Source organism: Anticarsia gemmatalis, chromosome 10 (genome assembly GCF_050436995.1).
Source record: "Anticarsia gemmatalis isolate Benzon Research Colony breed Stoneville strain chromosome 10, ilAntGemm2 primary, whole genome shotgun sequence".
Lineage (NCBI taxonomy): Eukaryota > Metazoa > Arthropoda > Insecta > Lepidoptera > Erebidae > Anticarsia > Anticarsia gemmatalis.
The window spans coordinates 9,671,295-9,699,256 of NC_134754.1; the positions used below are offsets into that span (position 1 = coordinate 9,671,295).

Below are 27,962 nucleotides of genomic sequence, written 5' to 3' on the forward strand. Positions count from 1 at the left end.
TTTTAGCCGTGAAGACGTAAACAGACAGATTTTACATATCTAATATTAGTGTAGTTATACATTAATTCTAAGACGGAGGTTCCCGAGGCGGAGTGGCTTAACTTGCGTCCCTAACACGATAATTGTGTTAGGTCCCATGTAAACTTGTTAGACACACGCCATCGCTCTAAGGTCAGCGAGAGTTACCTATGTGTACTGTATACTTTATCTATAAACGTAGCGTATGTTTGTAATAGACACATAGAACAATGATTCACAAGGCGTTTGTAGCTAGTTGCACTCACCGGTCGGTAAAAAAACAGTGGGTTAAGCTGGTTTACCACTGCTTTTGCTATTGCGGACATTCTGTGAAAGTATCGCTGCTTAGTACTCCTATACGCATAGAACACTTAAAAAGTATGTCCCATATCTTAATAATCCATATCTTAACTCTTCTTTGCTTTTTCAAACAATAGGTTGAGAACTAACGATACGATGAACGAAAAATTAACTATATTTTTATTTTAAATTAAACTTTCAACTCTACCCGAGTCAGTGCAATGTCTGTAGGTAAAACAAACTTCTTCGAAACTCTCATTTACCGAAGCCAGCATCTTTTACAAAAACATAACCATTCCATTAATCCGACACTAAGAACATGTTGAAGTGATTAAACAAAATTATAACGCGTTTAAATGATCAGAGAAACACGCAGTTATCTTACAATACATTTGTTTTACGAGCACTTTCATTTAATTTTATTACAGAACAAATACAAAGTACTTAGGCGGTTATATCGCAAGACTTTCAGTTTATTGTCCCTTTGATTCTGAGAACAAACGCTTTGCTTTAATACAGTTTTATTGAGTCTGTTTTGAGTTTGGTCGCGGTTATGAACAAAGAAAACAGATGAAATTGACACAAAACCACTCTCGTAAATAATTATTTTGTTTTGAAATCGAAAATTGATGTCGTTACTTGCCAACGAACGAACTTTCTTGATTACAATAATGTATTAATGAAATTTATATAAACGGCACAAAAACCAATAATAATGAATTTGCAAGATAATTTAAAAGAAAAGTTTAATTCAGTAGAAGTAATTTCAGAACAGACTTTTCTTACGAAGAATATAAATAAACCTAGGACAAGAACAACAACTCAATTATTCCCAAGTTTCCAAACACAATGAACCCTATGCATTAATCAAGCAAGTTTAATTACAAACGATTTGGCAAAGCACGCAATTATTCGGGCGACTTAGAGCCTCCATAGTCTGCCGGCAAGTGGTCATCAAATGTTCATTTCACAGGTTATTACGAGCCATCCTTTCGTTTGCCGCCGCTCCTTGACAGTGACGCATGGTCTAATTTATACACTAACAACATTTATTTTGCACTTCAAAACAACCTTGTGTAGTGAGAATAGAGTCGGAAATTGCCTGCTGTGATAGGTGGAAATGAAACACTGAAGTTTGTATGGAGCTCTCGCCGAGCCCATTGTCCCTGTAGATATAAAAGTGCGACAGCCTGCTAGTCGAGTGAGTTCTTCACACCGTGATTTATATTAAGCCACACGTGTGGATAATTTCATTTTTTGGCCACTGGTCGCATAAAACGCACGCTCATACATATATCTTCCACGTGGACAAAAAACATAGTTTGGAAAATGCAAATTTTTCGACAAAATATTAACTATTATATCAACAATGAATTTGATGTTATTCATATTTGGCTATTGAAATAGTATAATTCTGTAAATTGTTAAAAGCTATCCAAAAATTGAAACGTAAGCAATGTCAAGTATTCTACGGCGTAGACGATTTGTAGCAGGATTTCGTAGCAGCGTAGCAGTTTATATAATTTCTGCGATTTGTCAAATTTCAAATCTGAATAATTGACTTCTGTATTGCTATTAACCATAAAATGATTTACAAAATGTATTAATTTCTATTTCTAAAGTATCCATGATATGGCCATGTGGCAAAAAAAAAACAATTACGTAGTAAGCCAACTTTGGCGTTGTGCCAGAAATCTGATAAAAGCTCTTTATGATGGAGACGTTGTAACGTATTCATACACCTGCAGCCTTTTATAGCCAAATTGTATTAAGGTCTTTCACCAAACAAGGCTTAATCAACTAGTTTAGTCTCAACATAATCTATATAAATAAAAATGAAACACCGAAATGTATGTACGCGCATAACGTTAGAATAACTAAACTAAATAGGTTAATTATTTTATTTTTATATGTTTTTAACTGCCGGGACAAGGTTTGTATAGGATCGATGGGATCAATATCCCATGGGAATAGAATCAATGGGATAAAATGTACTATAGCCGGACGAAGACGGGCCAGTCAGCTAGTTTAGAATAAAACCTACGTGTGCTATCGATCATCTAAATTGAGAAATTAGGTTGAAAGCTTATTTAGCGGCTACTTAAATTATTAATTTAGGTCAAAAGGTAACTTCTGTCGGAATTATTCGGGTGCCTGCACAATTTTCGTAATTGGTATATTTTCATCAAGTCGACACTGCAGTGGGGCATTTTACGCGGCTTTTATTTTACGACTGTCAATCTGATGATACTTAGCCCTGCTCCAGTCGTTATTTTTTATTATTTTGGTGCTCAATGCTCGGGATTTTTACAATTTTACCTCGTGAATAGTCAATATCGTTTTTCTGGTTCGCCACGTAGCTGACAGAATGGTAATCACAAATTGTTTTTAAAAAAATCCGGAATAACAATACCAAAATAGTCTAAAAGGAGTAAAACATTTCACTATTTATATTCACTTTGATGTCAAAAATGGATTATATTTTTCTATCCATAAAAACTCAGAAAAATTACATGTAATTTTCACTCTGTTGACATTAGAACTAAGACAAATAAATTGCTTACACTAATACATATCCAAAGTAAATACGCAACATACACGTGCCTTCATTCCCTACAAGTAACTACAGCCAAATTAAACTCCCTCAAGTTTGTATACAAGTTTTCACTTCACCCTTTGTGTAGGATTAAAGTTTCAAGTAGCTAGCAAGTCAGACCCCTAATAAGGATCGTGGTATGACATCGCACGAAATTGATTCAGACACTAAACTCTTAGATATTAGTGAGTGATAAAGTATATTATATAAAGCCTTGTAGATTAAAAGGATCATGTCAAATAGTTATTGAAGTAAATCGAGACTTGTCTCCGAGATTCTAATGATTGAGATCTAGTTGTCTCGTGTGGGTGTCGCGCGTTGTCATCCAAATAAATGTTCAACGATTTTGTACGTGATGAAGTTCAGAATGAGTTTTTGTTTATTTTACTATAGTACCAATACTAAGAGTCTTGTCTAGGGTTGTTTTTATTATATTTGCATGTGCTACATTAACTTTAGGGCATACGAATCAGAATCTAAATCAAAGGTCGGCAATACAACACCACGTAAGTGGATCTCATTTTAGTTTTGCAAAACATCATGAGTGTTATAAAAGCTGTTCGAACGAGACGAATGGATTAGGGGTAACACAAAGAGATTCCATAGAATCGATACATAAGCCTTACACCATACAAAAAGCCGACCCAAGAAAACCGATACGATAAATGTAAATAGAAAAGGTCGATCCTGAGATTCACGATTTTTCCCCGATTTCTTTATTGGAGCGAAATGTTGCTAAAGCCCGTAAATAATGAAACAGCGACAGCACTGAGCTCTCCTAACAAGAACTAATTTGCACGTCACCGCCCACTAACAGGACTAACAATTGTTGTTTCTTTGTTCACAGATTGCCTGCTGCTTCCTTCTTAACGCTACAACTGAACTAACAAATAGACAATAACTACATTGAAAACTGCTACTAATTGCTCTTGATTCTCTTCATAGTGAGTTCTGTGCTTAATAGTCGATGAAATTCCAAAGTTCTAACTCTAAAGATTAACGTAAACAGTCTCTGAAGTCGAGTTTGCTAGACACTTAACATTCGACCGCTCGTTACGGATGCCCTCTGAATTATTAAAACAGTCGAAATATCCAGTGGAATAGCCCTCCGTCACCGCCGCCGACGGAATAACATTAGTGCTCGTCATTTCGTACTAACCTTAGGTTTCACTTAATGGAGTTTTTTTGACCGTTTAAATAAATAATAATAAGAAAGTGAAATAGCACGACAGTGCATCAAGTGTTTGTGTTGTGTGCAATGCATGTGTGTGTACGGATTTTGTGCGTGGTAAGGGTGCGGTTTCACTAGCGGAGCGCGAGCGTTTCGTGTAAAGCTGGGTGCGAAGCGCAACGGCGTCGTCGGTGGAGGGTCGAGGGGGTGCGGGCGGGGTGGCAGAGCCCGCGCCCTCGCCCGCGCCCGACGCGGAGGCGCCTGTTCGCCGCCGCCGCCATCGCCCACTCTACCGTCGCCTCTTCCACTATGTGCGCACCGCGTGGACTGGCGTCAAGTTTGCACTAGGTAACTTTCGCAAATTTAATACATTACTTACTTAAACTTTCTTTACATAGGCACTAAGTTACTAATAACTCAGCATCTAGGTTGCTTCACTCAATAATATTATGAAAACTTCATGCAATTTCTTCACCACACCGTACTTCATACTCTCAACTTACATGAAAACTCATTCATTTCCGTGAAAAGTTTCTTGTAAAACTATATTAATGAATATATTTTAAAAGTTAGCGCTCTTTATAAGAGTCGGGCGTTGAGTCGTCTGCTCATAATTACAAACTCCGAACAAACACAAGGCATACGTTAAGTTCAACGTGAAATTAAGGCTGTCGTACTTTAGAGTTATTTGAAACATAATTTAATAAAATATTGTATGAGTAAGTATGTCATCTAGATGTGAGCAAAATAATATTTTTTAATAAACATCTATAAAATATCTTACTAACTACGATGTTTAGTAATGTTCAATATGAGAAAGAGAAGACCTTATGTTAGACAACTAGTCATTCTTTTTTGTTCAATCACTTTGTTAGTCAGTCATCAATTTGTACCGGACAAAGGCGTACACTTTTTTATATTTTACATATAAGCATAGCTCTACAGCTGTCGAACAAAACTTATTCAAGCCTTCACAGAAACAAAGCTGAGTATTTTCCCGAATTTCTCCAAATGAATTTTCAAATTTACACTCGGATGGATATTACTCGTATTTTGTAAGGTCGAGGCGAACATAAACGAAAGGAAGGCTTGGAGCCTTTGATGTGCCGCACGTTTTCTCTGCACTACCTTGAAAAACATGTTAAAAACGACTTTGGCAACAAATAACTGAATAATTTTTGTCTTAAGTTTAATCATGCAAAACGTGCAGTTTATTAATATAATATGGAAGTAATTTATATTTTCGATAGCCCGTATCATTCCTTAATAGGCACAGGACTCTGATCGGCTTTTCAGTTTAACTTTTATCAGTGGTTCCCAACCAGTGATCCGCGGACCACCAGTGGTCCGTGGAAGACAAAATATGGTCCACGTGTGACATTAAAATTTAAAATTTTCATTATGATTGTCACATTTTATTTTTAGTATACCTACTTACATAGTGGTAACAAGAATAAAATAAAAGTGGTCCCAGACTAAGAAAAGGTTGGCAACCCCTGATCTAGATAAATAAAACTACTAACTATTAAGAATTAGATTCAAAAATGTACTCTGTTTATTACAAGCAAATGTTTTTACAAAAAAATAAAACAGGATAACATAATACTTTACTGAATGTTCAGAATGTATATCACGTACTAACACATTGCTTAATGCTCTAGAACAGAGATAGTGCTCTCAAATATCACGAGAGAACTGACTGTGAATACATTTCCAATACTTGACAATGTTATTACTATGTTATTTCTACTTCGGAAATCCGATTTTCTATGCTATGAAGATTAAGATTTAGTGTTATATATCTCAATATGGAAGTCTCGGTAGAATATTAAATTTGGTGATCGTAAATAATTGAAGAAGTGTCAATACTGTAAACTTGGTTTATAAGGTGTTTATTACAAGATTTGTCTTTGAACTTGATATTATATGTTTATGATAAACAAGTGAACAAGTAAACCAAACTTAATTTATATTTAACACACTAAAATAGAAATGAAAACCAACGGTAGTTGAAATACGATACTTTCATGAGAGTACGGGGATTACGTTCATACCAATATCAAAGTTAAAATAAAACAAAGTAATATCAGATTCTATTGTAAGATGTCAATAACATAAACCTCATAAAATCACATCAGGCATACATAAGAAATTAAAGGAGCCGACTCGACTTCCCGATACACATTTATGCGTTTGATAAAACTAAGATATTGCTCTCTGTTACTTACGATTGGGTCCCTTGTTATCGGGACCAGACCCTTTATTATACACAGACACAATAAGAAGGGTACAGATACGTTTTTGCAAGAAATAAAGCCGCTAAAATATGGGCTCGTATAAAAATGTAAGACCGCAAATGTATAAAGAATATAAACATTTTTCCTGGTTATGAAGTGTAGTGTATTGCGTAGGTGCGTGCGGTATTAGGAACGACGGTATCGCCACCTGTTACGTGGCACGTGAACTATGGACGTTAGGGCGTAGCCACATCGAATGCCAAGCGTTTAGCCTGGTAACTGTTATTGCCAAACCTAGTCGTAACGCGTTATTGGTGTACGTGGTCTCGTATAAGGTCCTTCGTCTTAGCTCGTGTAGTTCGGTTATATTATATACATTTCGGGGCTAAGTAAACGGAAAATCATTTACTGTGAATGTTTGAGAGTTTGTTCGCTTTCGATATTAAATAACGTTTATGAAAATTACTGACAAAGTTTTAAGTCGCTTCGATCCGTTTTGAAATACCTTTTCGTAAGGATTAGCTTGATGTTGGTTAAATTAATGCAGAGTACGAAGTTGTACCGTTTCGCAGGCTCTAAAAATACTTCAACATTTTAGATTAGGGACTAAGATATTTTGCCTATCGAGACCTTCATTACTATAAATAACTTTACAGAAATGTTCGACGAAAATTATACTACAAAAATAAAATACGAAAATTTACTTCAAATATTCGCGCAAATGAAAACATAGCACACGTCGAATATTTCACGCAAGCGATTTTCTTTATGCGTACTTACTAGTGTTCACATAAAAGGAATAGACGGCTTACTGAGTATCGGCGTAAAGTGAAGTATTAAAATAACCCTATATATTCGGGCACCGTAGGACGCTTTCATCATTGTTACATTAGCCCGTCATAATCGTAAAAAGTCGAGGTGCCGAGAAATAGTAAACTCTGTAGGCTTACTAGCTCGTAATTTTCAATGTTATTGGCTATTATATTAATAATAATATACTTTGTAACCCTGAAGTTAATCAAGCCAGGATTTTCGACGTGAATTAAGGTTCGTGTTATGAAAAGACTGTACTTACTTTACACGTGATATGCAGTACTTATTAGGCCCGTAGATTCGCCCACATTGTTTTATTTTTATAATCATGATAGTAATTTATGTTTTTCCCCAGGATATAATCATTCACAATTACAAATTATATCCGAATTAATTAAGCTATTTTGATGTTTAATAAGGAGTAGGGGTAGGAAGTAGATAGGAACGAAAAAAGTACATAGTATTTTTCATTTTAATCTTTCCCGTATAATGGACAGTCTGCTATATCCAATCACAAATTTCCCTACAGCGTAATAAATAAAATGTGTGAGCGATAAATTGATACAATAGAGTAATAAAAGTCAATAATTGGCTTACTTTACAATCAAATTCAAAATAAAATATGGCTACAATCGTAATTACACGTTGACCTTCCAATCTTCAATAATAAATAATTTTGTAATACAAATTAAAAAACTTTTTTGTAAGCATTAAATTTTAATATTAATACCATACTTGTTTGTTCTAAGCCGTATTTTGTAGCTAGATTAATGTAAAACAATTTGTGTATTGAATTTCTGTCCTTCCTGTGTCTGATATTAGGCTAAACGTTTGTTTATTTAAGCTTTTAATAACAAAACAGATGTAAAAAACAGAAAATTCTTATGGAATAGGTTCAAAACTTGTGGTTACTACACTAGTTGTCAACTGAAATGCGTCATAGCACTCCCGCTGCCCGATTCAACTAAAAAATGTAAACCAAAAAAATGCCCATAATTTTCCGTAAATAGTAAAAATACTAAATAGAAATGTGATAAACAAGTGGTATACTAATTAAAATAAGTGATATATAAATCGAAAACGAACTACCTATATATAACCACTACAAAATCAAATAAGTATGATAAACGGCAAAAATATGGAAACGGTTCCACATACAAGTTTAAGTGTTCGATAAAATGTTGAGCTATAAATTTTTGCCCGGTATTCGTATGACAAATGCCGATGACGCTGTTACGAACATTACAAAGTGGTGCACGATTGCAAAACGATACACTATGTCACAGTTTTGCTGTGTAATTTGTTTCTGTACGATGCATTGGGAAAAAAAATATTATAGTCACAGGAATTTTGTAAAAAATTACGCGTTTGGTGAAATGTAATGTGGTACTCGATTAATTGCATGTTAATTCTTATTTTTAGTAAGTTTGCTTCGAATTATATTCTTGAAAAGGTTATTGGGAATTTTTCACACCACCGTTATAATAAAAAAAACTTGTCTCATTAAGATACATTACACATACATACATATAATCACAATATTTTAGTCGTATTTGCATAAATTCTATGAACTTGTAGAATACCTACAGTTCAAATATTTATGCAAAAGTCGTGCAGACAGTAATGTTGCTAAACAACTTATTAACTATCTATATACGTTTTCTGAATGAAAATACGAAATTAGATACTCAAAAGATCACGAAATCTCGATAAAAAGATAAAACGTTATTTGCCATCTGTTCTCGCTACTTGCCAAGTATAGTCTTAATTTACCAACTTTATTACACAGAGCGTCTTTGAAAACTTTCCCTCAAGTTTCGGTCAGTGATAAATTACTTTCATATAGTACCAATATTGTCATTGTCCCGTAATTTACATTCAAAGTGTCTACATAGTTACTAAATTGAATAAGGATTCTTGCTAAGCTGTGACACTAAAATCATACCCTACACTGGCACAACTTTAATTGAATTACGCTCAATCTTCTACATAAAAGTATACACTGAAATGGAGGAAAATTTTGTTATTCAGACTCATAGGCCCACCGAAGCATTCAGTTATAAAATAAAAAATAATTATTTTCTTCTCTTTCTTGGTCTTAGCACTAGCTTTAAAAGCCACAGCCTCGTTAAGAAAGTTGAAAAAACTGTCTGGCCTTTGTACAATTTAACAATATCTGCCTGAAACACTTTTATTCACTATTATAAAAGTTATTTTCCTTTGAGTAATAATTTCAGCCATTAACTTGAAAATGCTAAAACATTTCATCCTGTAGTTAGTGGATCCAGAAACGTCGACGGATCGTTAGGAATCAGTTAATTTTACGAAGAGAGCTTCCTAGAATGTTCGGCGGTAGCTACGTAAAATTGTTCATTTGCGAATTCCGTGTCGTTCCCTTTCAATTGGTAAAAGATTTCCTTGAAAAAGTGCCTTTATCGCAACTGTGAATCTTCCGAGAAACGAAAGTTATTAACACCGCATTTTTTTACCGATTCTGTCAATTTGTCGAATTTCTCTCTCGACCATTCGTTCGCGCTTAATTGGTTTTTTTATCACGACAACTCATTAGGTTTCCATTAATATTTTTTCATTAGTCATCGTATGAATAATCAATGAGCCGTTACATATCGAAAGCAATCGAAACGGTGCGTAATGTAAATCGTTCGCAAACATGACGGTGTCCCTTTGAGTTCATAACAAACGCGCTTCTATTATGTTTGTACATTCACAAATGTTTGAGTGTTTACCAAATATTGTATTGCATTGTACGCTTGTCCATTGAACACGCTTTAATTATGTATTTATGCACGCTATTCATGCATATAGAATGCGAATAGTATGCCACCATTATCTACATCATGAAGCAAAATTTTAACAAAGGCTTAGTTGCTACATTTTTAAATGTTTTTATAATATGCATAATTGCATAAAAAATGATAAAAATACTAAATCAATTTTGAAATAAGTAAAATAACATATAATTACGTACATAAATACTTTATTTAAATCAAACTATTCGACAAAGCCACGTAACACTTCCGTTGTAAGTGCGACGGAAATGTTGATAATAATAGAACATCGTTGATATAATGTCAATCTATTTCACACAATAATCAAATTCGCTTAAATTAGTATAGACAGCTGGAAGTTAATTATCGTCACTAATTTAGAACTGTCATTATAACAAAGATGACAGATGCCAATCTTGCTTTATATGCGCTATATCTATTTCTATAGACATAATTAAATACGTTGCATGTCAATTCAGTCTGGGTATAATTGGATCGCATCTGAATTGTCTGTTAATAAAAGCTGGCATTTAACCAAAACTACATTAGTCTCACCTGATTCTTATATCTGTCGATAGGATCGTCAAAAATACGTGACAAATTGTAGGAACTATAAGTCATTTAACTTATAATTCATTTATCACGTTCCAGAATGATATGCCTCAAGTATTACGTGCATACGGGATATTCTAATGGTTTCATAGTCGCAAATTGAAACAAAGCCAAGTGTCGCATAGACGCGTCGTTTGAAATCATTCGCGTCATAACTATAAGTACCCTCAGTAGCACATTGTGTGTCGCGTAAACAATACTCACATAGTAGGTATTCGTCGCGCTTAATAAAACACAAATACGGAGTTGAAAGAGTGGCACAGGAGGAGCGATGTGAGCGCGCGACCGCTGAACATCGAACCTCAGATAGTTAAAAATGTAGCCGGCAGCGATCTAGATAAACACACGAGCGCGGGTGTCAGTGTTGTGGTCCCAAATGAAGTGAAAATTATGAAACCGAGCTTAGTGAAAAATAAAAGGTCGGGGAGATCGAGGAAGTGCGGCAAGAAAAGGGTTAGGTTTACAGACAGCGACCCGTCTCCGGAGGGAGGGCTCACCCTGTGTGAGCGTTTTGTACGATTTTTTCATTTCCTTTGGAAGTACACGAGGAGTTCAGTGAGAAATGTTCTAAGTAAGTTTCGCTTTATTGTTTAACGCCCTACCTTTTATGATATTCTGTTTTTTGCGGCTCTTTCTTTCGTTTGTTTTTCTTTGTAAACAACTGTTTTGTTTCGTTGTTTTCTGTTTATACTTGATGTTAATGGGTAATTGTACTAAGAAGTCGAAATATATATTTTGAAATTATTTTTGCCAGAATTGCGAAGTAATTATAAAAATAGACATTTGTGCGCTATGAATTGCTCATCCATTACTTACATTGTAAAACAACGTGAGCTGATAGTTCGTATAAATATGTTGTAATCCGTGGCTTATGACAACACGAGCCCATACAAATAAGGTTTCATAATGCAATACATTGAATGTCTTCAGCGGATTTCAATTGACGCAAAATGTTGACTCTTCTTATATATTTACTAGCTGACCCGCGCCACTTCGCTTGCGTCACATAAGAGAGAATGGTGAAATTTTTCCCCGTTTTTGTAACATTTTTTACTCGTACTATGCTCCTATTGGTCGTAGCGTGATGATATATAGCCTATAACCTTCCTCGATAAATGGGCTATCTAACACTGAAAGAATTTTTCAAATCTGATCAGTAGTTCCTGAGATTAGCGCGTTCAAACAAACAAACAATCAAACAAACTCTTCAGCTTTATAATATTAGTATAGATGAAATAAGATATAAAATAAAATCTATCTTTATTTAAATTGAGGGTCCTAAAACATTTAGTCTAGATGTAAGTTAGTAAACTTTACTTCGAAGTTTCATATTTGTGTCACCTGATTTGTTTCAAAATATTGCAAATATTCGCAGTTAATTGATACACAAAGATCTGCAATCAACGCAATTCTATCTACAACGGATACTACAATACGAATTTAATTTGAACGGAACATCCGTGCTATTGGTCTAACATATACCGGTATCGAGTTGATCAACAATTTGGTTCTGGGAACTCATGCCTACGACCAAGTTCGGGAGCAAGTTTCACTCTTCGCGCATTAATGAAATTCCCGATGCGAATCCATGACGTCAGTTTTCAAGTAATAAATATTACTATCAACTCGATTTTGCCTTGAAGATGCCTTGAGTTATTTAGTAATGAACCAGTATTTTATTTAATGGGCCAATGCCGAAACGACAAGCAAAACAAGGTAAATATAAAAGAGCGCGGTAATCCCCGAGTAATAAAAGATAATGTATAATATTTCTTTACTAACAAAATCCTTGGTCATAGAATCAATTCTACTATTTGGCGTTAGGTTGATACACATTATTATGTAACAAAGCATTGTTATTAGCTAAAATTATAACAAATTGATTATGTACGCTAATACTTTTTAATGTATAGTTAAGTAGAATTACGCTATGGCCGCTAAAAATGGTTGATGTTAAAACTAAAATTCAAGCACCACATCTTAATACAGTTACCAACAATAACTACAGCTAAAGAGTTACTCAATACGTTTCATATCTGAACTATTACAGATACTCGATACGGCTAAAGTTCAAGGTAGATAAATATATGAGCTCATATTTATTTGTCCAATATTCATGCGAGCGAATATGATACCCCGTACGTCTGCTAATACAATCAATTCTTGTCGTCTGTTCCATAACGTTATTGTAATACCTATACTTTAGATGTCTTTATTCATATCTTTGTGGATTACATATATTTATACGTGGCATTTTGTATTGGATATTTTGTTACTAGAGTTTCTGAGCAGTTATGCTTGTGTTTTCGGCTTATGACACTGTGAAAAATTGAGAGATTGAAACTGCTTGTTTAATATCAGACGACTGTGTGATAAGAAAGTAAAAAATATTGTTTTAATAGACCAATGCCAACGAATGGATCAGTTTGTCGCAACTAAATTAAAACAGTAAAACAACAATTCAAAGTATGTTAAGAGAACCAATTTCATGTTTCTAGGAGCGAGATATCTAGAATAACAAAATAAGACTGTAAGAAATAAGAATAAGAAATATTAAGAACGATTGAAATGAGAGAACTGCAAACTTCACTATGGTAACTTATAATAAAATTATCATACATCGGTATAAAGATTACCCCAATAAAAATTTTATATACTGATTTTGATGACGATGATCTTAGAAATTCAGCACTGAAATTAAAATTGTATGGCTTGGATATGAACCACAACAAATAAATGAATACTTTCTCATCCTGTCCATCACATTTCTTTCAAGCGTAATTATATTTTACGAAAAGCATATCATAATATTTTTAGCTAATTACGAAGAGATGAATGTGGAGGGAACGGAATGAGTTTGTAAAACATTTCTGTTTCTTTTTCAACCTTATTAAAACAGAGCAATGGTTTTGCAATTTTAAAAGCGGTGGGAAGGAAACTCGAGTTTTGAAATGGCCCTACGACTTAATGATCATTTGCATTGATGTTATTAAAAGATTAATCTCTAGGGAAATTACAATTTTAGAACACTTTTAACGTATATTTTTATAATAATATACGTATCGGTTTTATAATATCGATAGACTAACTAATTATTCTTCTACATATTGCTCTGTAACTAGTCACCGCAAAATAGAACAACAATATATTAAACATACATGTAACATAATGAATAACCTAGTAGGTACTTAATTCTTTGTAGATCTGAAATGTTAAGTTTCGGGTTAATTTAAAAAACCTTCTTCTTAACTTTGTATTCACATAACTACGAGACTAAGACTAAAACTGTTCATATAGCTGATTTATCTTTTTACAATTTTTCGCATAAACTTCCGTGCCCTCCATATCTTCAATGAAGTTGAACATCACCCTAAAAGAGGGCTCTACACCTTTCTTATGTGCGTACATAATTTATTACATACGTATCCGAATTTCAGCAGTTCGCATTATACGACTACCCGTCTCATTTTTCACGTTCAAATTGAGTCGTTTCAATTCCCCAAGGTCGTGTTTTCTAAGTAAATTACCATCGACTTCATCGGTTTTCTTCTATACATATATTAAGAAGGTCAAAATGTTATGTATGCGCTAAGGAGGTAAGCAGTTTGGTGGTCATACATTTCTTCGTTTAAAAGCCATTAACGAAGTTAACTGCTATCTTAAACGTTGGGGAAACACATTATTTAGTTTTGTTCTGTTAGTTACTTTAATATGTTAAACGGGGGATATCTACCAAGCACATGACTCACCCCCAGTTTCTGAGGACATTTAGTGGTAGTTTATCTATTCAATGGCCATTTTTTTGTATGAGTTTTAACGCTATTGAATAGATAAACTACCGTTAAATGTACCTCAGAAACCGGAGGTTAGACCATTTCTGTCTCTCTGTTGGATGATGGTCTTTAGCTGTCATATTGTAAAAGTATTTGTAATTATCGAGCTCCACGCCTCCACTTTGATATCATAGGAAATTGACCACTTTATTATACACATAATTTTCATCTGACACCAAATAACTCATCGATTCGAGGTTCCAAAACCAACTACCAAAGTATTTTACGGTAGAAAATGTCCTTAACTTATATATTATCAAAGCGAAAAAGTAATATAGAGAGCAGGTTAAAATAATTTAGTACGATTCTGGTCAAATCGACGCCATTGTCAAGAAGTCACGTGTGAATGACCGGTCAACGTAATCTTTGGCTCCGGTGACCGTAAACGTCTCTCTAGAAAGGTTACGACTGTATTGAATGTTATATGGCAAGTTACCGGACGCTTGTGCCGATTTACTACATAAATTCTTATACCAAACATTAGTATGTTTCATTGAATTTCTTAGAAGATGAAGAATATTTTCTCTTTTTGTGATTGGTTAGTAATGGTTGCGTATAGCGTGAATTATAAATGTACGAGTCACTTGCGGAGATATAGTGCGGTAGTTAAGACAGTCCACACTAATGTACCTCGATTCTCTACCACTATCGACTACCGACGACAACCGGCTAGCTATCGAAATTTTGACATTTAGAATGTACTGCCAAAATGTTTCCTACGACACCCGTCAGAGGCGCTGATCACATTTTCATACAAAATTTCTCGATGACAGTTCGGTTGTCGGTAGTCGATAGTAGTAGAGAATCAAGGCACTGGTGGTGTTATTGCGCAAGGAGGTCTTATGTTTGGTTCCTATAAAACTAAATTGGTTTAAACCACTATGAGTGTAATAAAAAAGTACTAATTAGGTTCTAATTTATGTTGTAACACAGGACAAAGAATAGTACTAGGCACTTTATGTTTGCTCTACAGTAAAATTACAATGTCGTTTTTCGCCTAAGGCTCCCTTTAGTACCATTACCGTAATCTGTAAAACTTAGAAAACGTTAAAAGTAAGTAATATTGTATACATACTTAAAAGTTATCACGTACACGAAAGCTCCCTTGACAACTTAAAAAGTGTAGACAGCCGCTTTTCATGTTTTTATCGTTATGTGACAGTTAAGAAACGTACATCGACAAGCTTGAAGACCGTATTTTAAAACGACGTTAACGATACTATAAACCGTAAAAAAATGAATAAAATGAATCGTTAAGACGGCGATAAATGCGTAGTGGCTACAGGTGTTAACCCTTGCACTTAATTCGCCGAAGTCATGATCAGTAGCGCGATTCTGTACAATCGGTACTGTCGAGTATCGAAATTTTGACATTTAGAATATATTGCCAAAACATTTTCTACGACACCCGTCAGAGGCGCTGATCAGATTTTCATACAAAATTTCTAGATGACAGGTCGGTTGTCGTTACTCGTTAGCAGTAGAGAATCGACCTACAGCAGTTGCGTACACTACCGCTTAATTATTAATTACTGAAAAAGGGTAATAGAAACTGTGTATTACTCTTACAAACAATGGTGTTAGACAGTAGGTAACACAAAGGTCCGGTACCTGTTATAACAAATACAACAGCGACTATTGCTCTAACATTAAAACTGCACCTACAATTACAAAGTCCCTTTATAAGCTTACAAAATGAAGTCTTCCAATGTAACAGGCACGTAACACGTAACTACTGACGGACGTACACATAATACGGAGGAAATTGCCTGGCTACAAATTGTTCACTGCGCCAATGTTACCAGCCTTCACAAAGCTCAAATGCACATAGTGTTTCTTTATGAAGTTAGGTGAAATGTCAAGCTGTTTTTGATAAGAAGATGTCACTTGCTTTTATAAATATTTTATTTCAAAATTATACAGATTAGCAACCTTATAGAAACAGTGCACTTTTATACTACCTCTTAAAAACCTGTATAAAAAGATCAATTTGTCCGTATTTAATAACGTTGGAATCTAGAAAAATCTTTTTTAATAACATAAACACAAAAGCAGAAAGTAGATGTACCTACGAAAGAAAGCAATTCTCAGAAATATACCTAAATACTTTGTAAAAATGCTTGCCTAAATAAAGGATATTATAAGACTACGTCCTAAACAAAACTTCATTTATCATAATAATATTTACCCCTTCACTAATTCTTATTACCGTCAGAACTCCTTCACTTCACCAAAGTCAAGGCTACAATTCTTCAAACTTGAACCCTAAAAACAAACAAATTAATAAATTACCCGTAAATTACACCCCGACTATACAATTTCCTAATATTTTCCCAACAAACTCGACGGCGCAGGCGAGGTGTTAATTTATCGTACAATACTTCTAAATTAGCGGAGCATAATGTTCGTATTAAATCATTTTTACATCGCTTTGCGAATTAAACATAATTTATTGTTACGAGTGTCTGCTTCTACCGTTAGAATTAAGGGAAATTATAACTGCTACGTAATTATTGTTTAATGTGTTGGAAAAGAAATAGTGTAGTTACAGCTTTACATTATTATTTCTCGTTCCTCGTGGTTTTAACATGTGATACCTAAGTTGAGTTAGGTATTGGAATAGGCTGGAAAACCGCGCATTTTTTATTGGAGTAATTGTTATAAGAGTGCTAAATCGTTGCAAATCATTCACGCGATCATGGATTCATGGCTTCCGTATTAGATTCTGAAGTTAAAGACCTGAATATCATTGTACCATTTACGGGAGTCATGTTTAGGCCTTTGACTAGTTTTACTTCTCCAAGAAAGTCATTAAAGATCACAAATTATACCGAAATAACATGAAAAACGTTACTCATAAGCAAATTAGATATTTACAACCATTGAATTCACAGACATCTCTAATCATTGCACCCGAGTTGAGCTTACTAAATTGCAATCAGGAATACAAGGTACTCCCGATCTACACGCATCGTCGATTCATACAATCCACGTACACAAACCAATGCAAATGTAATTGCCGTGGCGTCCACTTTCGTTATGCAAATCTGAAGCTCAATATACCGCAATATTGTAATCAAAACAGTGTACAATTTCTTTACTTCCCTTTGCGAAATTTGCTCTCGTAATTTGTGTGAAATAAAACCACCTCTTTTGAAAATGTAGCTTTAATACACTTTGAATCTTTATCTATGTATGTCCATACTTACTTTCTTGAAATCGGTTCAGCGGTTTTGATGAAAATTTAACAGCAGGCAGACAGAATTTTCATTTATAATATGGGTTTTGACAACCCGTCAATGCGTGAAGGTACCTACTGTTCGTAAAGTGCTGACAAATGGCATACGCTTGTGTAATATGCCTATATTATTTGATTTGGGGCAATAGCAAGGTCACTCATAATTTTAACGCTTATAGAATCCGGAAAAGAGTTGAATTCGATATGAAAATGAAATGCGCATAAATGGACAACCTAAGTCATAATTGAGTACTGTCCACAACCTGTACTTATATGCCTGAGTTATCAAACGATATTTTTTCCTCATTCTTATATTTTTGTACTGACAAACTTTTCTCGTTTAATTCCTCATGAAACTAATCCGTTGTAACGCCGCTATCAGATATCACAAACACTAATTTGCTATGTACACATCAGTAATCAAAGTCTAGTGCTCCATACATCACGGCCTCAAGTACACTGTCAGATCGCGCGGGATTATTCGCATCGTGTGTAATTACACTAAGCCTAATCACTGCTTGATACGTACTGATGGTTGTTTCGATTCAATATTGTAATTTGAACGCATCTTGAACTAACAGCGGCTCTCCGAAAAACATAAAAAAATTTGAGAGTTCATGATTTTGGGAGAGTCTCACTTTTTTGAATGTGGCAGATAATATATCTGCTTATTAAAGTAGCAGGAAACATACTGTGGTATCCATAAAATCTCTGATATCTAATGGATTTTTGGAAGTGGTAAACACTAACATTGGACGTAGACATTATTGTCAATTTTTTTTCATACAATACAATGAGCAAGTAGATGCTATGAAAGTATTTTATAAGGTCAAGAGTCTTTTACTTAAAACTTAGCGAGCTCAAGAATAAATAAATAATGATTATTACGTTTATACATACAAAACTAAGCTCGGGACTTAATGGACTATTAATAACGAGATTTCTTTATTAAAAACTTATCAGTAGATTTAAGGTAAGTAAGCTAAAGAATATCTTATTAATAAATGCCCAACTAACAAAAGTATTTATAAATAGTTACGGAGACCTACAAAAACAATATAGAGCTTAAATTTAGATGTACATATTTCTGGTTCATGTTATATCTCTTGGGTCCTAATGTTAATTTGCATAGGGACCACAGACTCGGGTGTTATCACAGACCCACGTTAATCGGATAAGAACATTTCATATTTACTGCTCACATATTCGATGTGAGACTTTATTCCTCGTATCAAATTAGAACCTTTATCTGAAACAGGTACAAAATCCCTTTTTGTTTGAAAATTATGAATCTTAAATGTTAATGGACTGTCGTAACAAGTAATTTAACAAGTATGAAGAAACTGGTTTTATACTTTACTTAACTTTAAAAATGCTTTTATAACGTTTAATATTTGAAAATCAAATATCCTTTAGTTAAACTTTTTAATTAAAACAAGGCACACGTTACATCATTTTCATAACATACTCTACATCAAAATACATAATCGAAACGTGTAAAAAAAAACATACAGTCGAATTGAAAACCTCCTCCTTTTTTTAAAGTCGGTTATAAAAAACTTTCTTTTTACCGGATCATACAATAACTACGTATAACCATGAGGCGTCATCTTTCATTAAAGAAGGGTATAACCTCATAATTACAGTTATTTTTATAACGCGGAAGCACTTAATTTTCACGTAGCAACCCGAAATTGTAAATACCTATTATAATCACGTTACGGAAGGCAAATCGAGCCTCCCAATTTCCCCTCTTTGATATCATAGGAAATCGAAATACCGACGTTTTATGATTGCGCTTCCATTTACACTGTTCGTGCGAAAATCAAGACAGACAATGGTGATTGCAATGTTTGACAAAACAATGTAAAAGATAATGATATTATCTTATAAACAAATTTTCAATTTAGACAACTTATACATATATGCTTCTCAACAGGACGTAGGACAATGGATAAACAGCTAGGCTCATTAAATTTAGTACATCAAAACATACAAGGTTTATCCAGCAAGGAATTAGAAGTAGAATTGTTTTTACAAAAACATAATGTAGGTATTTTCTGTGTGACTGAGCATTGGCTACACACTGAACAAATAGCAATAAACAATGAGTTTTATACAATTATTAGTGCGTATATTAGGAACAAAGCTAGACATGGTGGTTCACTGATTATGGTAGCTAACAGTATTAAATGTAAAGAACGTAGGGACATAGTTAATTTGTCCATAGAACGCACAGCTGAGGTTTCCTGTGTCGAGTTAGAGCGACACATAGTAGTTTGTATATATAGACCACCAAATAGTGAGTTTACTTTATTTGAGTCGATAATGGAGGACATATTAAAGCGTTTAAGTATAAGCAACAAGTATGTAGTAGTGTGTGGTGATTTTAATGTAAATTTACTTGAGCAATCTTCGACTAGTACGAGACTTAAGTCATTATTTAAATCATTTAATTTAGTTTTTTTATTTAATGAGCCCACTAGAATCACTGCACATTCTGCTACATGCTTGGACAATATATTCTGCAACTGCGAATGCTTAGGTAGGGAAATCTTAAGTGAATTAACATCGGACCATTGTGGACAGAAGGCTATATTTCCTGTTAGGGTAGATAATAGGTTAAAGAAAATTACTTGTAGGCCTATTACTAGGGATCGTTTAGTATTATTTAATAGTGAGATAGCTAGTGCTATGACGAAGTTAGACGACACCGAAGAACACCCGGATAACCTTTACACATCGTTATTCAACGTTATTGAATCCAAGTTCAAAACTATCTTCAAAGAGAAAACCATACTAGATAACAATAGAAAACTCAAATTTTGCGATTGGGCGACAGCAGGTATTTATAAAAGTAGAGCTAGGTTGTATGAGCTTTATTCCATGAAACAGTTCAATTTTAATCCTAAATTTCTTGAATACGTTAGGAACTATTCAAAAATTTTTAAGAGAACTTGTGTTGCTGCTAAATCCTTACACTTAAGCAACAAAATTAAAAGCTCAGACAATACGATCAAAACCACATGGAATATCATTAACAACGAAACAGGTCGTGCTATCCAGCGCGAAAATAATTTTGAACTGAAAGTAAATGACACGGTTATCACCAACAACTTAGAGGTTGCTCAGACGTTCAATACTTTCTTCGCTGATATTCCCACAGCTACAACTAGCTCCTTGAATTCCTGTCCTGCCAAGGCAGAATGTTTACTTCGAAATAGTGTAGAAGAGTGTGGTAGTGTTTTTTTCTTCAAACATATCAACTCTAATGATGTAGTTAAGGCTTTTAGGTCGCTCAACTCCAAAAAAACACCTGACCTCTGGGGCATCTCTGTTAAATTAGTAGAAAGTATCATCCTGGAAATAGCCCCCCATTTGGCTTTAATATTTAATAGGTGCGTAGATGCTGGTGTGTTTCCGGACTTAATGAAACACAGTAAAGTAGTACCACTCTTTAAGAAGGGATCTAAGAGTGAGCCCAGCAATTTCAGGCCCATTTCCATCTTGCCTGCGGTTAGCAAAATCTTCGAAAAGGTCATATTAGAGCAGCTCGAAAGTCACTTTAACTCGAATCAGCTATTTCATGGTAAACAGTATGGTTTCACAAAGGGTAGGTCAACGATCGATGCAGGTATTTCGCTCGTCAAGCTTATCTATGATGCTTGGGAGACATCCCAGGATGCCATTGGGGTGTTCTGCGATCTCTCCAAAGCATTTGACTGTGTCCAACATAATACGCTCCTTAGGAAACTAAACCACTACGGAATTAGGGATACAGCGCTCGATTTACTTGCGTCATATTTGAGTAATAGGATTCAACGAGTAGATATCAATGGTGTAAGGTCTTCAGGTTCAGCAGTTTCTCTCGGCGTGCCTCAGGGTTCGATACTCGGTCCGTTTCTTTTTCTCGTATATATAAACGATCTCCCCTTTCAGGTGCAGGACTTATGTGATATTATATTATTTGCAGATGACACTTCACTCATTTTTAAAGTAGATCGTTCGAAGTCTTGTTTTATTGATATCAATAGTATTCTTGAACAGGTCCACAACTGGTTCACTTGTAATAATCTGTTATTAAATTCTAACAAAACTAAGTGCATTAGGTTCACTATGCCCAACGCGAGGAATTTAGGTACTAACATAGTCGTAAATGGGCAAACTATCGATTTGGTAGATTCGGCAACTTTTTTAGGTATCAGTCTGGATAGCAAGCTCCAATGGGGCACTCAAATAGCGCATCTCTCGGGGAGACTCAGCTCCGCCGCGTACGCAATCAGAAAAGTAAGACAGTTTGCTGGTGTGGATGCGGCAAGACTGGTTTACTTTAGTTATTTTCACAGCGTCATGTCCTACGGTATATTACTGTGGGGTGGGGTAGGCTGCTGATATAGATGTTATTTTTGTCCTTCAAAAAAGAGCTATCCGTGCAATTTATAGTTTAGGAGCGCGAGACTCCTTGAGAGAGCTTTTTGGGCAGATAGGGATACTGACGGTGTCATCACAGTATGTGCTTGCAAACTTGTTGTATATAAAACAAAATTTAGGGACTTTCGCAACAAATAGCGATAGACACAATTACAACACTAGAAACAGACACAAATTAGTAGGTCCCCATCATCGTTTACACAAGGTGCACAATTCGTTTGTAGGTCTCGGCATTCGTTTCTTCAACAAGCTTCCAAAGCACATCATGGATTTACCCCTGCCAAAATTCAAAGTTGCTGTTAAGGAACATCTCGTTAGGAAAGCTTATTACAGAATTGATGAGTATCTAAACGACAATAGCTCTTGGGATTAGTCGCTCGCTTGATTAGGATTCTTTGAAATTAGGGAACTTTGCCATAAATTGTATAAACTCAGTAGCAGTAGGTCTAAATATTGTAAAATATGGGCAATTAATGATGCAAATAGGTGATGTTACGTACAATTTGATGTTATTCATAAAACTGTCACTTTCTTCTTTTATAATGTTCACAACCAGTGTGCTCACTTGCTGCCCATATTCTTATTATCACATGCTAGTAGGTGCTCCCAACATACGGTATGATCAGAGACTAATAAATAACCTAGCTATGTTCATTTAACTTAATTGACGTTTAGTCTATATCGCTGATTGTTGGCAGCTCCTCGCATGATCAATTATTGTATCAACCACATTGTAAAACTTTTGGCGATTGAAAAGAGTGGCCGTGAGTTTCTCGCTAGCTCTTCTCATAAGGCTCTACCCCCTTTCCGAGCTAGTGGTAGATTCAGTAATTGTAACGACTATCATAAGTGTCAATATTTGACCTAAATGAATAAATGATTTGATTTTGATTTTGATTTTGAACATTACGACACTATATTATATACTATACGAAGATCAAAACTAAGTAACTACAACAATAACTGTTGTCTTACTACTGGCTTACTACTGGAGCGTGGTCACTATCAGCTATCGAAAACAGCCTAGCTATCAGGAAATTATGTAAAAAAATCTAATCAACGAATGTAGGAGGCGCCATAGAAACAATTTTTGCTCAACATTTTAAATCTAAAATCTCGACACTTGATAGTACCGACTGTAGAATCGCGCTTCTAGTAAAAGTAACTTGATATGAACGCATCTTATACATGCTGGAATATATCGATAATACTGACATTTAAGCGTACTTAGTTTCTGATCTACGACCCCGCCAGGCCAAAGTTAAGACGAAGTGATAGATACGAGTATACGCCGTTTGTTGTTACAGAATAACGGAATATGAACTGGCTTAGTAGAGCAGAACACTAAAGACGGCTCTTGATTAAAACAATAGAACGTCTAATAAGATAAGAACAAATAGGCGCCATTTTGAAAATGGGATTTTTGACAACACTCTACATGACTGCAATTCAATATTGGGGTCAGGTGGTCGATTGGCTACACTTTTATAAGCGTAGTAATATATGTACCGATCAATGGATATAAAAAAAACACCTTTCGATCTCAGAAATAAAACTTAATATTTTTCATCATATTTATGGAATCACACAAGACAACGTTAATACGCATTAGTACAGCTAGATTTATTATATCAAATAACACTTTAAAACACAAACAAAATGCTATTTCAATACAATTACAACCCGACCTTTCCCCACACGTTATTACCAAAGCGAACATTAGCCATTAACAAAACAGCCGGTCTCGAAATAGAAACAAACCATTAAACCCTAAATCTGTCCATTATGCCTACATTGGATTCCCATCGAAAATTCGGTTAGAATTAGCCGGAGCCAGTTAAAACCCGCGTAGAGTATTTGACAACGTTAAGCCGACATTATGGATGCTATTGGTGATGAAGGTTTGGGTTCCATTTGTTAGGAGGAGAGAGGATTAGTTGATTATAATAAGTAAGTTTTGTTTCCGGGTATGTACGGTTTAACAAAATTTACTTTTGTAAATTAGCAAAATTCTACCTTTATGCGCATTAAAATAGTGTATTTTAAATCAATACATAATAAAACATAATACATGCTCATAGACGATATTCTCGAGTTGTCTATTTAAAACTGAACGCTCGATCAGTATTATGAGGAATAATCCTACTCACATCTTCTTTGTGTCCAAATTTTCAACAGCTACTTTTTCTGTTCAAGAGACTGGTAAATCCATATTTTATGATTGACTGTAATAATATGTCTAAATTAAGAGTAAATTTCGTGAGGAGATTTAATGCCGCCGTATACGTAATCAAGGAAGTACAGTTTGCTAATTTGGATCCGACAAGACTGGATACAAAAATCAATTATAACATTTCACCCGTACAAAGTTCGTTGAACCATTCCGAGCATCCCCTAGCAACGGCGACGTACCATTTAATTTCACCAAAATGTTCAATTTAAATGCAAGCTAATATACGATCGCTAAAACATTCTCGCTTTGAAACATGTGCTGAAAGCAGACATGAACGGAAATCCGCCATGACAATGATATTATGTGCGTATTTCACTAACGTACGATCAACACTTTAGTTCATTTCATCTGTAACATGATTGAGGGAATGATAGGTAAGTAAATTAGTTTTGTTTCTTGACTAAGACATACATAAATTAATTGTAAATCCAACTCGATTGAATCAAAAAAATATTCAGAGACTAAAGAATAAAACCTATAGTTTAGATTTATTATACTTTAGTTCGGAAACTCAACTCTACTAACACAAACACACACTTCTATTTAATCAAAAAAATGTTCGTTATAAAAGATACAACACATATGAAAAATGAAGGCAAAAGTAAAAAGTCAGAAAGCCGGAGTGCATAAGCTTCGGTGGCGATTCATCATATTCCGTAATACACTTTTGACAAATGCGATTCTGTTCGATTTATTCCAGAATATTTCAGTACCGACATAAAGTTGTTTTGTTTGAAAACGTACTGAATTTGCGAAATGGAATTGTTTGTGAATGTAAAGATTGAAAAATATTGAAAACCAATATTTTTACTAGAACTAGGAGTAATATAACTGTTAAGATTTCATAGTATCTAATTGATGCATAACATTTTGTAATTGCAAAAAAAATGCAGCGAGCAGTATATTTTCTTCACACGTATTTTTTCTAAAAAATCGCAATGTTAACTTTAATTTGGATGAAAAAATGTATCTTGTTTAAGCTTTATACTTTGTTGGTATCGTAAATACCAAAAAACAGACAACTGAATATCAAAATTTCACTCCAGCGAATAATGAATCAAAAAGTTAATACGCAAATAGATTTACAGCCCATTAACATACAGTTTAATTTATACTTCACTACATACAGAACCACTCATCAATCATTTTTGTAATTGCACAATCAAAATTGAACCTAAACATTAAGAAGATAAAACAGCATTTCAAAATTTTGAAGCGTTTACGTCTAAACATCATGCAATCCGCGCAAATTTCGTATTAGCTCATTGTGACACAAAATACTCATTATTCATGCAGATTTGGGACCAAGGTAGACGTTTAAGCGATTCTGCTAATGTTTTATAGCGTAAATAAAATATATTTAGATTTAAGTACATAGTAATCCACGCTTTTAAGTAAATATTATTAGTTTATGAGGCCACACAGCGAATAGCTACCGTAGAAATAATCAAAATACGTGGAAAACGTGTTATAAATTCCTGTACGACCTGCAGAATATTTTATTATAGGTCTTAAAATAGATTTAAAAACACAAAACAGTTAACAAATAAAGAATAAACATGGCAAAAGACTGAGATGTTTGACATAATTGTATTAATATATTTTTTGAGCTTTAGCATAAATTGAAACTTGTAATGTATAGGTATTTTCAAGCAGCCATTATCAAAACTTCTATTGATTCTAAATAATTATCTTCTCAAAACAAAATACAGACTTCTATAACATTTAAATGTTAAGTACACACTTTAGTTTTAAGAGGCAACAAAATTCTAAAGAAGCATTTGATTGTATCATTAAAGATGATGATCAAGAGAATAACAGTGGACACGTAGCAGAAAAGTAAATTGAACAAAGCAAAATCGGCGACAATTACAACGGATATAAAACATTTGAAAAGAAAATAAAGAAAGCCAAACAATGGCTTGATGAAATGAACGAAATGAAAAACAGAAATCTTAGATATAATGCAAACATTTGGCAAGGGCAGAACAGTTTTTTGCTACATACTGACGGTATATATACGCACATGACAGAATAGATTTATATGGCAAATCTATATACATACAATCTCATAATATATTCTCGTCTAATAAATTATGTAATAATAATACAAGTCTTCTCACAACTGATTTAAGCTAAGATTTAATAAGACTACGAATCTCCGATAATGGGATTTTTGGCTCTAATGAAACGATTTACATAAGATTTATAGCGCATGAATTTAAATTCCACGATATTTCAAAACGGAAAGGTATTATCACAAATACTAGTGTTATCTAAACAAGAATCGTATAATGCGTTAAATCATAAAACCTCATTCGCATTGTTCACGTCGATGCGGGTCTCGTAAAGTCGTCGTTTGTTAATGAACCTGATGTATACCGGCTGTCTGCTACAAGAATAGAACATGTTTACCGCACGCTCGATACTGTATACAATCTGCATCACACTCATCCCGCGGGAAATTGGTCTTAAATTTATCAGGTGCTAATATGCTTATGAATCGGGAAGGTCTGGAGCAGAATATTGTTGATTATAAAGCTTGTACGTTGAAAAATTGTATTAGAAGCAATAAAATGAATGGCGTAGTGGTTCGACTGTTTGAAGGAAGTAATGTTTGGATGTAAGTTATTGTATTAGTAGTCGTAGTTAGAAGATATTTTGTTTTGCCTTACTTTAATAGCCATTGGAAGCACTGAATTTATTTAGCTCTTATGCTAAAATTAACATTTTGATTATATAAAAATCTTATCTACTACAGATAAGGGTTCTTGTTCTACATCCACAGTATTAAGTTCATTTGTAGCACTTTTATACTCGCAGAAATACCGCGTTCTAGTAAAAGGTGTGTGTTCTTATTAACAATTCCGAATATGACATCATCAAGACACGTACTAAGTTTAACGACAATAAACAATACGGCGCGACTTTGGCATGGGAACGACATAATCTTAATTATAGTACCGATTATTGCCTCCGCCATTATTTCCTCTCCATACATTGCGCTGTTCGTTATAAAGTCTTCAGAATCCGCGGCTCGACTGACTGTTACTGATATGCATTTACGCGCAGTATATTCCGAGCTTCCGAAACAAAAGGTGTTCAGTGTGTGCTGTGTACTGTGTAAATGTAAAATAGTATCTATTTAGAAGTGAATAAAGTATAAATCAAAATGTCAGTGAATATCGATATGGAGAACTTCTCGAGGAAGAAGAATCTGCGACGAAGAACACTGAACACTATCAAATCTGCTGTGACAGCGTTGAAACAAATTGCTAGTAAGTGTTTTCCGATTGTTTTATCTGAAAACGATCGTCTTTGCTCATTTAAGCGATCTTTATATTGCTTTAGATAGGTCAGTTACATTTATATTGTTTTGAATCAGGCATTAAATTATTCTTTACCAGTTAAAATCGATTGTAACTGCCAAATAAAATAGATAACCGTCGCAAGTTTTAAGTGTCTTGAGAAAATCGAGTTTAATACATGTATTTTACAAAAAATAATCAGTGGAAATGTGTTTATACAGTAACACTGTAACTCTCTCAAGCTTCACATCAAACGCACAGCTGTTTCGTGAATGCCAAAGATTAATTATTCAATACTCCCATAAGTATTTACTTTATTCAGAGCAACTGGATACGGAACCCATAAATTTTTCCTTAACATTATATTCTTACTCGAATTCCAA

General features: G+C 34.4%; 1 protein-coding gene across 1 annotated transcript in view; it reads left to right on the top strand.

Annotated features, from left to right (window-relative positions):
- The window catches only part of LOC142976301 (Kv channel-interacting protein 4-like), a 147,079-nt gene that overhangs the window by 10,531 nt on the left and 108,586 nt on the right, over positions 1 to 27,962 (top strand). The window contains exon 2 of the mRNA XM_076119589.1: positions 4,249 to 4,433. Coding sequence (XP_075975704.1) covers positions 4,249 to 4,433 — 185 coding nt within the window. The remainder of the gene's footprint in view (positions 1 to 4,248; positions 4,434 to 27,962) is intronic.